General features: G+C 38.3%; 2 protein-coding genes across 2 annotated transcripts; one reads left to right on the top strand and one right to left on the bottom strand.

Moving 5' to 3' along the window:
* Window positions 1-624: 624 nt before the first annotated feature.
* On the bottom strand, window positions 625-5,927 carry wbp2nl (WBP2 N-terminal like). Its single transcript, XM_038273792.1, has 8 exons — window positions 5,769-5,927; window positions 3,442-3,550; window positions 3,206-3,344; window positions 3,024-3,116; window positions 2,637-2,837; window positions 2,265-2,375; window positions 1,750-1,826; window positions 625-1,655 (listed from the first exon to the last, which is right to left on the bottom strand). The coding sequence occupies exons 1-8, from the start codon at window positions 5,825-5,827 to the stop codon at window positions 1,599-1,601; spliced, it is 846 nt and encodes a 281-aa protein (XP_038129720.1). The 5' UTR covers window positions 5,828-5,927; the 3' UTR covers window positions 625-1,598.
* Window positions 5,928-6,826: 899 nt separating this feature from the next.
* On the top strand, window positions 6,827-11,386 carry LOC119775701 (zona pellucida sperm-binding protein 4-like). The gene is made up of 12 exons (XM_038273768.1): window positions 6,827-7,013; window positions 7,109-7,230; window positions 7,298-7,416; window positions 7,551-7,711; window positions 7,836-8,008; window positions 8,566-8,642; window positions 8,711-8,844; window positions 8,919-9,102; window positions 9,184-9,328; window positions 10,897-10,966; window positions 11,035-11,169; window positions 11,253-11,386. Exons 1-12 carry the CDS (start codon window positions 6,827-6,829, stop codon window positions 11,372-11,374), a joined length of 1,629 nt encoding a protein of 542 aa, XP_038129696.1. The 3' UTR covers window positions 11,375-11,386.
* Window positions 11,387-13,289: the final 1,903 nt, after the last annotated feature.

The raw sequence follows: 13,289 nt of genomic DNA on the forward strand, positions 1-13,289 counted from the left end.
GAATAACCTAATGTGCCAAGTTGATAGGGCCATAGCCAAAAGATTTTTATTCATTACTAGAGATTGACCTATACAACTTTTTTTGGTCTATGTGGTTCCCAATATGTGCTGCCAATATTTTAAAGTTGATTCTTGGAGATAATATCACTTTTTCCTCCTCCATTTACAGGATAAAACTATCAAATGTTTTCAATTTAACCCAAAATAAAAATAGAAATATTGAACAACACAATGTATAGAAAAGTGAGGGGTGTACCAATGCATTGACCCATCATGATCTCAAGGCAGAGCTATTGAATGCAGCAATGATTCATCCATGCAAACAGCCAATACACATACAAGGCAAAAAGCTAGTATCGAAATATCAGCCGACTGGTGTAATAGTTCCTCTGTATTAGTTAAAACCAAAGATGGTTCTGTAGAATATTTGTTTAGGGTCTCTGATTTCTGTCTACAATTAAGCAAAATAAATTGGGATTTTAAAAAGATAAAGTCTCAGAAGTTCAAAGTTTTGTGTTGAGCAGTGGCAAGCTGCTTCTAAGCAAGGGGGGCTAAAACAAAAAAGAAAAAATTGAGAACTTTGACATACAAACAATGAATTAAACAAAACATGAAAACATCAGCTTTAATAAGTGACTTCTTTATTAGATTTTAAACTGAAACAAAATTCTGCAGAAAAAGGAAGAACTCCAAAAAAGGTATTAAAATACAGACATTTGATTAAATAAGGTAAAGTATCTACTCAAGATGTTTGTGTGCAAATAATCCATAAAACTGCAACTGCTGCACGCTAATTGAGAAACATCCTCCACTCTCAATATGCAACATACGCTTCGCATTCAGAAAAATCAACGTCAGTAATGAGTCTGAATAACTCACTGTGGTTCTGTCAGCTCAGACTAGTTAATTACTGAAGGAGGGGAGTTCTGGTCACAGCTCATCTTTGCATCGAAAATCACAGATTGCACATAAACGTATCATATCATATGAAATCTGACTTTTCTCTTTAACCCCAAACATTGCACTTCTTATTTTTAACTTTAACCATGTTAGAGAAATATTTAGTTATAGGAAAAAGAGCATCAAATTAATCAAGCTATTTAAAATCTAAAGTTAATGAGCGCCAGGAAACACTCCTGCTAGTTGAAGAAAAATTGCGGATATTTGCTTTATATTTATACACACAAAAACAAACATAAAAATAATAATTCGCACGCAGTGTTTACTAAGATGCTGAGAAAATGGTGTTCAGATGGAGAATGTTTTCCCCAGGAATTTTTATGTTTTTATACTGCTTCGGATTTTACAAAAACAGGACTGCTTTGGTGTTAGACAATCAGAAAATAGTAGTTTTCCTTGCTGAGAGTGTAAGATTTATTATCATAGGTTTGAAGACACTTTTGCATTTTAACTGACTGATGTTCCAAAAATATCACTCATTGTATGCTAAAAGAATTACTGACATCTTTGAGCTCTGTGCCAATATCCTTCACTTTGTAAATCAACCAAGCAGTTTTCCATCAACATTGATCGCTTCGGAATCTAATTTGGATCAGGTAGGAAGCAAGAGGAATGCCACAGAGGTGATGGTCGGAGTCTCAGTCTTTCTTCTTGTCGGGGGAGTTGGGATAAGGTGCGTACGGTGGAGGCCGCTCCTGCAGGGGGAATAAAACACAGCTGAGTGCCTTTCTTTAAAAGTATAGCTGACACAACCACATAGCTATCGAAGAATACTGCAAGGAAGCTCACCGCAGGCATGTAGACACTGTGGGGATTGCTGGGATTATAATAAGCATTGCCTGCTGCTTCAGCCGCCTTTGAGTTACCTGTGCATAAAACGAGATGTGACAAAGACAAGAAGATTAACGCAGACGGTCGTGAGGGAAGAACGTACTTAGGGTGCAGACGCCACAGCTTAAACGACTGTAAGCAAGGCGTGCATATGAATCCTGAATGACAGCTGAAGAAATCCCCCAGACGGAAACAAGCGGCACTCCCCAAGGAGCAACATAGGCTAACGGCCGACTGAACATAGAGACGTGTCACACTGGATCAATATGCACGGGAGGGAGTGTTTGCGTAGAATCTAGAGCCAGTGAGGATTGTTTAACCTTTATAATTAGGATGTTCAATGCATTAGACATTAGCAGCCCAGTTCTTTAAACCGTCCTGTTTCAAAAATGATTCATCTTAAAAACAGACAGATGAGATCTGACGGGTGCAGTGACACAGGCTGAACACGATAGAGAGAGAAACCAACAGACCTGCAGGAGGTGGGGGAGCGCTCCAGTTCTGAGGAGAGGGAGCATAGTTCTGGGGTGGCCCAGGGTAAGGTGGGGGTGGAGCCATGTAGTCTAATCCAGACGGGTACATTCCTGGAACAGAAAAAGGAAGAAAATATATAATTTTGAGACTTAAGTACACAATATACACACTATTGATTTAAATTTTATTATGTGGTCCTTTTCACTCGTCTATCACAATAATCATAGTAAAATATTTGAAGGTTTTTCTCAAACATTTGAAAAGTTTAAACGTATGAATACCCTTCAGCAAATGTGCTACAGATAAAAAAAAAAAAACAGCAGAAAAACTGAAAAATACAGTAAAAGATTAAGAGAAGACAAAATGTGGACCTGCTGCCGCAGTTGGATAAGGGTAGCCCATATTCCCAGGAGCAGTAGGAGGAGGACCTTGGTAGAATCCATTCTGCTGGGGCGGGGGTGGGTAAGGATAGCCGTTAGGAGCAAATGGAGGTGGACCATACCCATTCACCATTCCAGGTGAAGGGTAACCATAAGCAGGAGCGCCGTTCTGGGGCGGAGCAGCACGAGATGCTGCAGCATAAAGGAGGAAGGGGGTTTGTTATCACACATATAGCGGCCAATAGGATTATCCTGGTTACTTCAAAAGAATAGTTAAAAGTAACTTTATTTTGTGTTTGTTTGAGGGTAAAAGTAATTATGCTTGCTTCGCTTTTATATAATACAATTTAAAGTACAGCCGAAAACTTGAATACAAACCATTTGTCGCCAGTTTGAAAAGATGCTGTCCCACCTCAATGGCTCCTCCGCTTGGAAACGACATCTTGAAATGAGCCTGACCTTCCCAGCCACCTAAACAAACAACCAGTTAGAGAATTAGATTCCTTATTTTCTCTTAAATTCAACACATACAGATCCGCTCATATGATATGGACACCTACCGCCTGCCTCAGCCGTCACGGTGCCTTTAATGTAGTTGGCTCCAAACACTGGCTGCTCAATGCTGCAGCCCTTCATCAGATAATAGGGGAACATGGCTGAGCCTAAGCAGTCCTTGTTGTTACTGGACACGAACACCAACTGAAAAGGTGAATGAAGGGAAAATAACAAAAAGAAAAAGTTATGCAAGAAGACCAAAGCAGCATCTAAAATATCTTAATTGTACAAACTGAGTTACCCTGTATGGTGTTAGATAAATGGTGCCTTTCTTGGTCCCCTTCAGCAGATCAGTCTTGCAAGCGACATCACTGAATGATAGCTCCACATTCTTACATTGCCTTAAGACACTACGCAAACAAATAAAGAAAAAATTAACAAAAAAAGAAAAACAAGAAGGTTTGCATCCTTGTTTTTCGCTCTTGCTAGCTGAAGGGATTGTCAAACACAAAGGCTTAGATGGAGTTAGCTACAGAACCAATTTAGCCTTAAAAACCTGCATAATGTAATGAAGTATGACTCCAGCTGTTGACTTCATTGATTAGACTGATCCGTCAACGTTTTGCAAGCATTCAAACATTAGCAAAAAGACAGTTGAGCAGCAGAACAAGTGTTTAACTCCATCAAACTCTGTTATCTTTGGCATCTTTAGCATGACATCACAAACAGATTGCCCTGAGATTAGCCAATCAGAAGTAATGTTTTACATGCTTAGTGTTGAGGAAGACCAAGTTAAGATCTATAGTTTGCGTCATCTTTGTTTTATCAACTGTAGAACAGAAGACAATCGCGTTCTTATCTTATGGGCTAATACAGAATAAATAATTTGCATTAAGAAACTAATTTGTGAAAAATCCACAGCCATCAAATTACACCCAAACTGATGTTATGTTAGAAAACAAAGGCTTTACTTGTCAGATAATCCAAGTACATTGGATCATTGAAACTTTAGGAAACTATTTGATCTTTTGATCATTTATAGTGTTAATTATTAGACAAAAAAGAACTAAACTAGCATTCAGAGATGTCCAAGTATCCCCCCCCCCCCCCAATAAATACAAGAAAAGATCATCCATCTCCTCCAGGCTTTGGGAAAGAAAATTCAAAAACAGAATCAGGTCTTAAAGGCTTGACAGTGTTTCCAAAAACCCAACAACCAAAAAGAAAAGAAACAATGCATGAAAAAAACATGAAAAGAAAAACAATAAAATTATAACTGTATTAAAAAATAAACAATTGCAGAAAATAAGTAAGAAGTTTATTTTGTGAACCTTCTACTTAGATGAAAATAAACTTGTTCTAATGGCATGGTTTTGTAAACCACTTACTGAAACCTAAAAGGTCTAAAACAGGCATCACCAACCTTTTTAAGCCTGAGAATACTGACCTATGAACTAGAGAGGTCAGCGTTCATCTATACTTCTTACATAATAAATATGTTTTTATTTTATTGTTTTAAATATTATCTTTTTGAAATCTGTATACATGCTAGATAAATTATTGAAAACAAAAGGAAATAGAATAAAATCTATTTCCAAACTTAGCCAACTGGTGAGTTGTTTTGCTTTGGAGGATGCTAAGGGACCCTATGTGGTCCTTGAGGGCCGCTTGGTGCCCACAGGCACCTCATTGGTGACCATTGTTCAACAATTTTTTTTTTTTTTAAGTAAGCAGGAAGCTCTCTAGTGGTTTTGAATGCAACAGGAAAAGTAATGCATTGCAAGATGACCCACTTTATGAGATTTGCTATAAAATTTCTGGTGAAAAATAATACTATGAAAAGTGCTATATACTGTTTGGTTTCAAATTAAATATAGGGGGTGCTTTTAGTCTTTTAGGAATATTTAATGATCAAGAGAAAAAACAAATCCACCTCTAAGTATTAGACCAACCAATCAGAGATCAGAGTTTAATCACAGGAAAATACACTTTCAATTAGTTAAATAGTACATCTAAGTAAATGTTTCGCCTTAATCTTGCTCTACATCAGTGCTTTATTAGATCTGGTTTCAGTATAAGCATTTTAATAGTGGTGAATGGGGTCAATTTCTGGACTATTATGCCTGAATAATAGTTGGGTTTTTCCATGGTGGTCAATTCTAGAGATTAACTCGAACTAAAAAAGACCCAAAACAAGGCCCAAGCGGTGACAATGACAGAAAATCCAATTTTCGGCAAGAATGGTATATTGTAACATTAGCTTATGTAAAAGTAATGCGTAATGCGTTGCTTTTGCTGTAACAAAAATGTCAACATGGGTAAATAATCCATTACTTCCTGTTATGACGATTAACGAAACAAAGTTAGCCGAAAGCAGAAGCTATTTCAAAGCACCACAAGGGTAAAAAGCATTCAACATTTCTATTTGTGCCATAAACTGTCATTAAAGTGCGGGTTACAGGAATAAAAAATGATAATAATAATAAAAGCAACGGTCAATCAGGATAGCTTTGCTAATGTTAGCCCGTGAGCTAGCGTTACGCACTGGAACGTAAACAAGCTAAATGTAGAGACGACAGCGGCCTAGTTTATTACATAAACACAAACTAAACGCTGGAAAACACGTACGTTTCTCCGTTGTTTATCAAAACTCCTCCGTTTTGAGAATGATTCCGATTTAGAGCCATGTTCAGGAGCTGTGTGGAACTTCTCCTGTTGCCTGTGGTTATCCTAAAACCTGGTACCGTCACGGAGGGATGGTCCACGAATGACGCAGTCTTACGTCCCCACAGCACCTAGAACTCGTGACCTGATTCTGGAAGTTTTTATTTTTCATAAACAAGACTTTTTATTTCACGGTCAACTTTTGGAAATGAAGAGTTTAAACATGTATTAGCCAAAGAGGGGTATTTAACTCAGTGGTATAATGTTCGCCAGTTACAGCGCCGGATGAAAAAATATTTAGGAATATTTCTAACTTTTAACCATAAACTTCCGTCTTTTATAATGTCTCCTCTTTAATTAAGATACATTTGAGAATTATTAGCTATGTTGAAAGGGTGGAAGTGTATCAGATAAATGCCTCTGAAAATGAAACATTAATCTTATTTCTTCTTTATTTCTTCTTCTTGAGCTTTTTTATGGCGGTTGGCAAAAACGTTAGGTGAGCATTACCGCCACCAACTGGTAAGGACTGTGAACCACATGGCAAAAAACTTATCCTGTTATACAATTTAGGTAATCTGTTTCAAAAACTCAAATATAGCCTAATATCCTCTGCTTCCTGATTTCTTTTGCAGTAAATCAACAATGTCATGTTTCATTTTCATATTACTAAGTTTCCTAATTAACTTAATTAATTTATCTGAATCAAATATTTCCTACAACTCAAATAACATGTAACACCGTCTCATCTTGCTCACAGTCACATTTCCCTGTCTGATGTTTCCATATTAAAAATAATGACCTATTCAATCCTGTGTGTCCTATTCTAAGTCGTGAAATAATTATCTTTTCTCTCCTGTTCCTTTCTGTTCTTCTCATTTGTCCAATTCTCTTTGCTCCTCTAATTGAGGAGGGCGTTCACTTAAGACTAATTAACACTAATTAGCAGGTGTCCCATGACCGCCTTCACCTTAAGTGCCATACAAAGTTTTGGGTTACTTTGGAGTGGAAAAAAAGAAATGATGTACTTCTCAGAGAGAACTATACTGGCTTCTTTAGTTTTAATTTTAATGGCGCAGAGCTGTTTCTGCCTTACCCTCATTCAGAGGAAGCAAAGGCCGCAGCTGGCTTCACCTACAGTCACCTGCTCCAGCCGTAGGATTAAAGCAGTCTTCGGTCCATTGGTCAAAAATAACCTGCATGTAAGAGGTGAAGTCATGTCTTCAGTATTATTTGAAAGTTTCCATATAATTGGTAAAATATCAGAAAGTCGTGATTTTCTTTGTGTGTGATTTGTTGTTTAGATTTGACAGGTGCTTCAGCCCCTTTACTTCAAAATGGGTCCTGTGGAATCAGAGTTAGGAAAGAGAAGAACCAGAACCTGTCGGTTTTCATTAGATACGACAGCTGCTATGCAAGGATAGAGGTAAAAAAATAAGATAATAAAAACTATGAAATATAAATCATCTTACTCTGCCTTTCCCTTTCTGCAGGGCTATAAAGTGGTTGTCCCTCTGCTGGTCCAGCTGACTGGAGGGAACCAGTGGATTAGAGTAAATATCAGCTGCCCTCTAATAAAAAGAAGCAGTCAGATGAATCAGCCAACACGTGAGTGACCTCTGGTCTAAGCTTTACCAGGATTTTGGCCTTGTAACAGTATTTCATGGATATTTATTTCTCCTTTGCAAACTGAATGACGGAGCCTTCAGGACAACATTTCCAGGACCTATTGCCTTTTGGGGTCAGATCATTAAAACCTGATTCTGCTCGAGCTTCCTTTGGTGATTGCGACGCGGATAAATCCTTGCGCATAGACTGTGGCCACCGAAGCATCACCAGCATGGCTTGTGTTAAACTGGGATGCTGCTATGATGCTGATGCTTCTGCTTGCTACTACAGGCTTAATGGTAAGAAAACCATTTATCTTTACTGTAATAGAGCTAAGAGATGACATGTTTACACAAGGCCCACCCCTCCAAATCTGGCATTTATCAAACCAACCATATTCTCCTGTGTTGTGATTTTGCTCAGCCTGCTCTCTGGATGGACACTTTGTGTTCACAGTCAAGGCCACAGACACCGACCCACCAATAGATCCAAGCAGCTTGGTAATCAAAGATCAGCCTCACTGTTTGCCTGTAGTCTCCACTTCAGATACTGTTTTATTTAAGATGGGAGTCACAGACTGTGGTGCAAAGATAAAGGTACGTCATAACACCTCTACCTTAAATCATTTAAGGATTTCTGCCTAGACTAGAGTTATTTCCAATCTGCAATACATTGCTTTGCAAAGATACCTCTGTACTCTCCTCATATTTTGAGGTTGTTTAACAAAAGCACATCCTTGAAGTATTTTATCTGTTGTTGATTTTCCATTGTACAAATCTTTGCAAATTATTTGCAAAGACTGACTGCCATCAGTTGCCTTGGGAGATGAAAATACATTTGGCATTCATGTGACTGAAAAGTAACAATGCACATAATTCTGGACAAACCGTGCCTTTTTTGTATTATATGACGTTGGCAACATTGTGTCTGTGGGACACAATACAGCGACCCCCCTGAACAGGCAGATCTACAATGGAACGAATTACATGGGAAAACAAACATGCATGTGACAGAATGTCCCAGTCAAAGTCCAGATCTACATGCACTTGAATATTTCTGATAGGAATTGAAAATTAATGCTTTAAGGGAAAAAAGGATAAAATCCCCACATGTATACTCTTTCTGAGGACTGAATCATTTGCCATGATTCTAGAAAGTTGGAGATCTGGTGACCTATGAGGTTGAAGTGGTGGAGCTCAAGACAAAAAGAAAGAGACGTTCACCTTTCAGGTACGATTTAACACATTTATGTAATTATTTCTGATGGTGTTAATTATGTAATATTTTAAGTGTTTTAGTCTTCAGGTGGAGTGTGTATATGAAGAATCAGATTTCAAGCTTGCAAAAGAGTTGAGGTCTCTGTATGCAGTGACCAATCCGCCTGCTGTTGTTGCAAAAGGAACAATCAGGGCGCAGATAAGATTAGCAACAGGTACAGGAATTACTTTTGTTGGCTCTGATGGCTCAACACCCCCTTCGTCCTGACCTACTCTGGTTCCCCTCCAGATGCAACTTTTACTGCCTTTGTTCCCGAGGACCAGCTTCCCCTAAAACTACCTCTGGGTGAAAAGGTTAATGTGGAGATTTCCATTGTTCCTCCATTCTCTGATCCTACACTCTCGCTGCGGGTACTTGACTGCTTCGCCTACCCTGTCTCTAAGCATTCGGTGTGGACCCTCCTCCATGACGGGTGAGTGGTGACTCTACCATGGACCAACCTGAGGACCATGTTGGAATGTGAAAATGGAATGATTACAGTTTTCCTGGTCAGATGTCCTAACCCTCTAGACAAGAGGAGAAGCTCTGTCCCTTTGGACCAACTGCAAAACAACAAAACTCACTCCCTAGTAAGGAGGTTTGATGTGAAGACGTTTGCCTTCTTGGATCCTAATACTGGCAAACGGAGTGCGGAAAAGGTAACCTTACCAAAATTTATATGAAGTTCTGCACACAAATATTGACACCCTTTTTAAATATGTCTGCAATGTGAAATGGTTTATAGATTGAATTATTTTGACCCCTTTCTAGCCACTCTGACCTTCAAAATGCTTTATTTACTACAATTGCAAACTACAAGCTGCACTCACTGAGCTGATATGCAGGCCGAGAGGCAACTTGTAATTAAGTGCCTTGCCCATTAGGGAAAATAATTATAAAACAGGAGAAAACTGGAATCAAACTCAACTTTTAGATTACAAAAAAATCTATTATTCCCCTTAATTAGATCCTACAGCTAATTGGGTAGATGAATGATTTGCATCAGTTGTTTTATCCTGGTGTTGGGAGATTTTCTGGTGAAAATTTTTTTTTTTTTAATTCTGATTCAACCCACTCCTAATTAAGTCTCTGTTGTGCTTACTCCCATTGCTCAAGTAAATCAGATTGTTTTGTTTAAAACAAATTCCCAGAGTCTTTGGAAGTAACAGCAACGCATATTCAGCACCATATTTAATGACTATGCTATGTTCAGAACACAAGCAGCTAGTTTACATGCAAAGTAACTGGTTGACCAGCATGAAGGTGCAGCAAAAGGTCCAGCAGCGCGTTTTAAGCAGCAGGAGCAGCTGTCTGAGCAGCCGAAGCAACGTCTCACTAGCATCACAAGCTTCAAAAGCAGCAGCTGCTGGAGTGGGGAAAAAATGCACGTTTGCTGTTCAAAGCGTCACATCAACCGATCAGTGAAGCTGACCTGGGAGCTGGCAGGGAGACGGACACAGCGCTGCTGAATCGGAACGATATGATCACTCCTCTGAAACAGTTTGATGCCTAAATTAATGTAAAATGTCGAAACCTGCTGGCAAAATTTGTTTGCTTTTATTATTCTGTTGCCTTCAGTTTAGATTACGTATATGAAAAATGCACAGATGAAGTTTTCAAGTGGACTTTCTCACTTAAAAACATTAAAACTACTTTTTACCCACTTATAACAGCAAACATAGCTCCCATTGTTACAAAGAACTTGTACAATCATGAAATATGAAGCAGCGCACGCGTGAACTTTTCTTTTTTTTAATCTCTGAAAATTTAACACATTTCTAGTGTACATTTCAGTATATAGTGTGCCTCCCAAAGAGCTTAGCATGCAGCCAGCATATACTGATTAGAAACATGGTGTCTAGGATGCTGTTCTTTAATGGTAAGCTCTGTGGATTTTATTTTTTTCCATTACCATCTTTACCATCCTGTCAACTTTGTTTGGTGGTAATGTAAACATGGGTCTCCATCCAGCCTAGATGTTGGTGGCTACAAGAAGTTGGCATGCATGTCAAGCTGTGTTGTATTCCAAATGATTAAAATTGTGGAATTTGACAAAACTGGAAATATCACTGCTGACCTAATGTAATTCAATCCCCACTAAATAAATTAATGTTTTAGTGATATAAGGCTACTGCAATAATTGTATTTAACGTTTTACATTGCAGTGGTAATGAAGTTGGAAGTGTGTATGTCTACAGTGATAGCTGGAAGTAATCTCTCATTTTAGATGTACTTCTACTGTTGGGTGGAAATCTGCACAGAAGACTTGGACTGTAGCCAACCTTGCTCTATGACCTGTAAGTATGGCCTTTTTTATTTTTTTTTTTTTTTTTGTGTGTGTTTTATTTGCATTTTGTCTCCTCAGCATCAAATCCTGAGAGACGGAGAAGACGGACCACATCTGCATCCATTCCAGGCCAGCTTGTCTCATTGGGGCCCCTTCAATTGGTCGAAAATGACCCCGAACAGGATGATGTGCAGTTTAAAAAACTGAGCAAGGGTAAACCTTCGGTCAAATTGTCAGAAAACTTGCTAATTATTTTTTTGTGCTTATAAATATTTTTTGTTTTCCCTCTTCCTTAGCGATCAGAGGGATGGTGTATGTTCTCTGTGGGGTCGGTGCTCTCCTGCTGGTGATTCTGCTCTTTGCTCTTCGGTCAAACAGCCAAAGATGTAAGAGGGGGAAAATCACAAGATCACTTTAAATAATCTAAGTAAATCGTTTTTTGTTTTTTGCCTTGTAGCTAAGATCATAGCTGTATATTATGTTGATCATCCAGAATTTTATCTTTCAGAAAAAACTAACTGGAAGGTTAGAGTGAATGGGGTGAAAATAGAACATAAATGGTGTTAGATTTCTTTTAGTTTTTTTGTCGACAGATATATTTGCTCCTATTACTGTTTTGAAGGATTCAGTGAACAACTGTAATTCTGAAAATAAAGTTAATTTCCATTCTTGTTTTTACGTTTGATTTTATGCAGGGCCCTTCCACATTTCTTCCCACTTAAAATACGCGAAGTCTGCATTTTTCTAAGTTTTTAGGTTTAGTTCCTGAAGGGCTCCTGTGATGCAGTGCGTTGGACACCTCAAGAATATTTATTGCATCTAGTGGGTTTACCAAGCTGATCATCAACTTAAAAGATAAACCGAGACAGAGCCAGTTTACGATCTAGAATCATGTAGGATTTAACAAAAGGAAGAAAAAAACACACAAAAAGAGAAGATATACAGCATCTCACTTCAGGGTAACAAATGTCTATTTAGTTGAAAAGTTTTGCACAGATTTATGCTATGGTGGCTGAGCAGCACAGCTGAGAGCAGACTTTGGGAAAATGGCATCACCAACAGGTAAAATATGTCCTCTGGGCAACAGGAGGATTTAGTTTCCAAAAAAGGGAGATCTCTATAAATCAATATAAGATGTATAATGTAAAAAAAGAAAAAAACAGATTGAAACCACAAAATTGAGATTAAGAGGGGCGGGGGGAAAGCAAGAGATCAAGCTTCAGCAGAAGGATGGTCATCAGTCTTCTACCGAGAGAACCTGGAAAGCTCAAAGTCTGGATAAAGTAAATTAACTGAAATTTTTCATTTATAGTTGGGTTCAGGAACAAGCTCTAAATCCTCTTCCTATTCTGCCTCTTTGCAAAAGTGCCCCAACTCCCCATACAACTCTGTCACGAACAGCTTTGAGTTTCATTTTCCACCTCAGTGATGCTCTGTGGTTGTCTTTAACCTCATCAGGAGATATTGGTTCCTTATTTTGTCTTTAAAGGGATGCATCTCTAGAAATATGGTCAGAACAGAAACAGGGCAGCAGGTGCAGTTGTAGTCAGCATCAGAGGCCTAATGGTCCATGAGGACCAACTATGTAGCTTTACTTTTCTCTGACCCAGGAGAGTATTCCAGTATTCCAGACGGCTGTAGGCCCAACACCAGGGGGTTAACTCCAGTCCTCAACAACGTGTCATGGATGTTCTGAGCAATGAGGCAGATTTGCTGGGACCTTTTTGTCCAAACATCTATTATATGATCCAGGAGTCATGTTAGCCCAGGTTTGGTCTGTTCAGTAAAATGTTATAGGCAACTGGATGATTGAATTAATACTGATGATCCTTTTTTTTTTTTAAATAAAAATTTGGTTTGAGGTTTCTTCAGATTTTAAAGGTAAAGCAGGTGAATGAACTCCGCATTCAAAATGGGACAGACCATTCCCTTCTGGAGTCCAATTTTCTCACAACAGGTGAAAGCAGAACCAAAGCAGAAGCAAGAATGACATGATTATATACCACATTTCTCTAGGAGCCTGCAAAGGTTTATATTTCTCATTTTAAAAATCCTGCTACCAAATTAAAGGAGCTGTATGCCTCATTTTAGAGTAGCAACAATATTATTTTTTTAAAATTTTAATAGATTTAACAAACGTGACGAATAATGAGCTAATATGTAATTTAACTTAGTGTACTTTCTTAGCTACATACTGTTAATAGAAAACTCAATTAGATTTAATATTGCTGAGAGACATTTCATAATTTTTGCCTATTCATGTAATTTGCATATTAGTTCGCCAAAGAATGATGTGAACTGCAGACACCTTAAAATGTGGTACAACACTGAGT

This window comes from Cyprinodon tularosa, unplaced genomic scaffold (assembly GCF_016077235.1).
Source record: "Cyprinodon tularosa strain WSP-4 unplaced genomic scaffold, ASM1607723v1 ctg89, whole genome shotgun sequence".
Classification (NCBI taxonomy): Eukaryota; Metazoa; Chordata; class Actinopteri; order Cyprinodontiformes; family Cyprinodontidae; genus Cyprinodon; species Cyprinodon tularosa.

Excerpts from the sequence above, each read along its gene's own strand:
- wbp2nl (XM_038273792.1), bottom strand. The coding sequence starts at position 5,827 with ATGGCTCTAAATCGGAATCATTCTCAAAACGGAGGAGTTTTGATAAAC. Across the intron at positions 2,376-2,636 it reads TTATCCAACTGCGGCAGCAG|GAATGTACCCGTCTGGATTA; the intron begins GTCCACATTTTG and ends TTTCTGTTCCAG. Across the intron at positions 1,656-1,749 it reads ACAGTGTCTACATGCCTGCG|GAGCGGCCTCCACCGTACGC; the intron begins GTGAGCTTCCTT and ends TTCCCCCTGCAG.
- LOC119775701 (XM_038273768.1), top strand. The coding sequence starts at position 6,827 with ATGTACTTCTCAGAGAGAACTATACTGGCTTCTTTAGTTTTAATTTTA. Across the intron at positions 7,014-7,108 it reads AAATAACCTGCATGTAAGAG|ATTTGACAGGTGCTTCAGCC; the intron begins GTGAAGTCATGT and ends TTTGTTGTTTAG. Across the intron at positions 7,417-7,550 it reads ATGAATCAGCCAACACGTGA|ATCATTAAAACCTGATTCTG; the intron begins GTGACCTCTGGT and ends TTTTGGGGTCAG.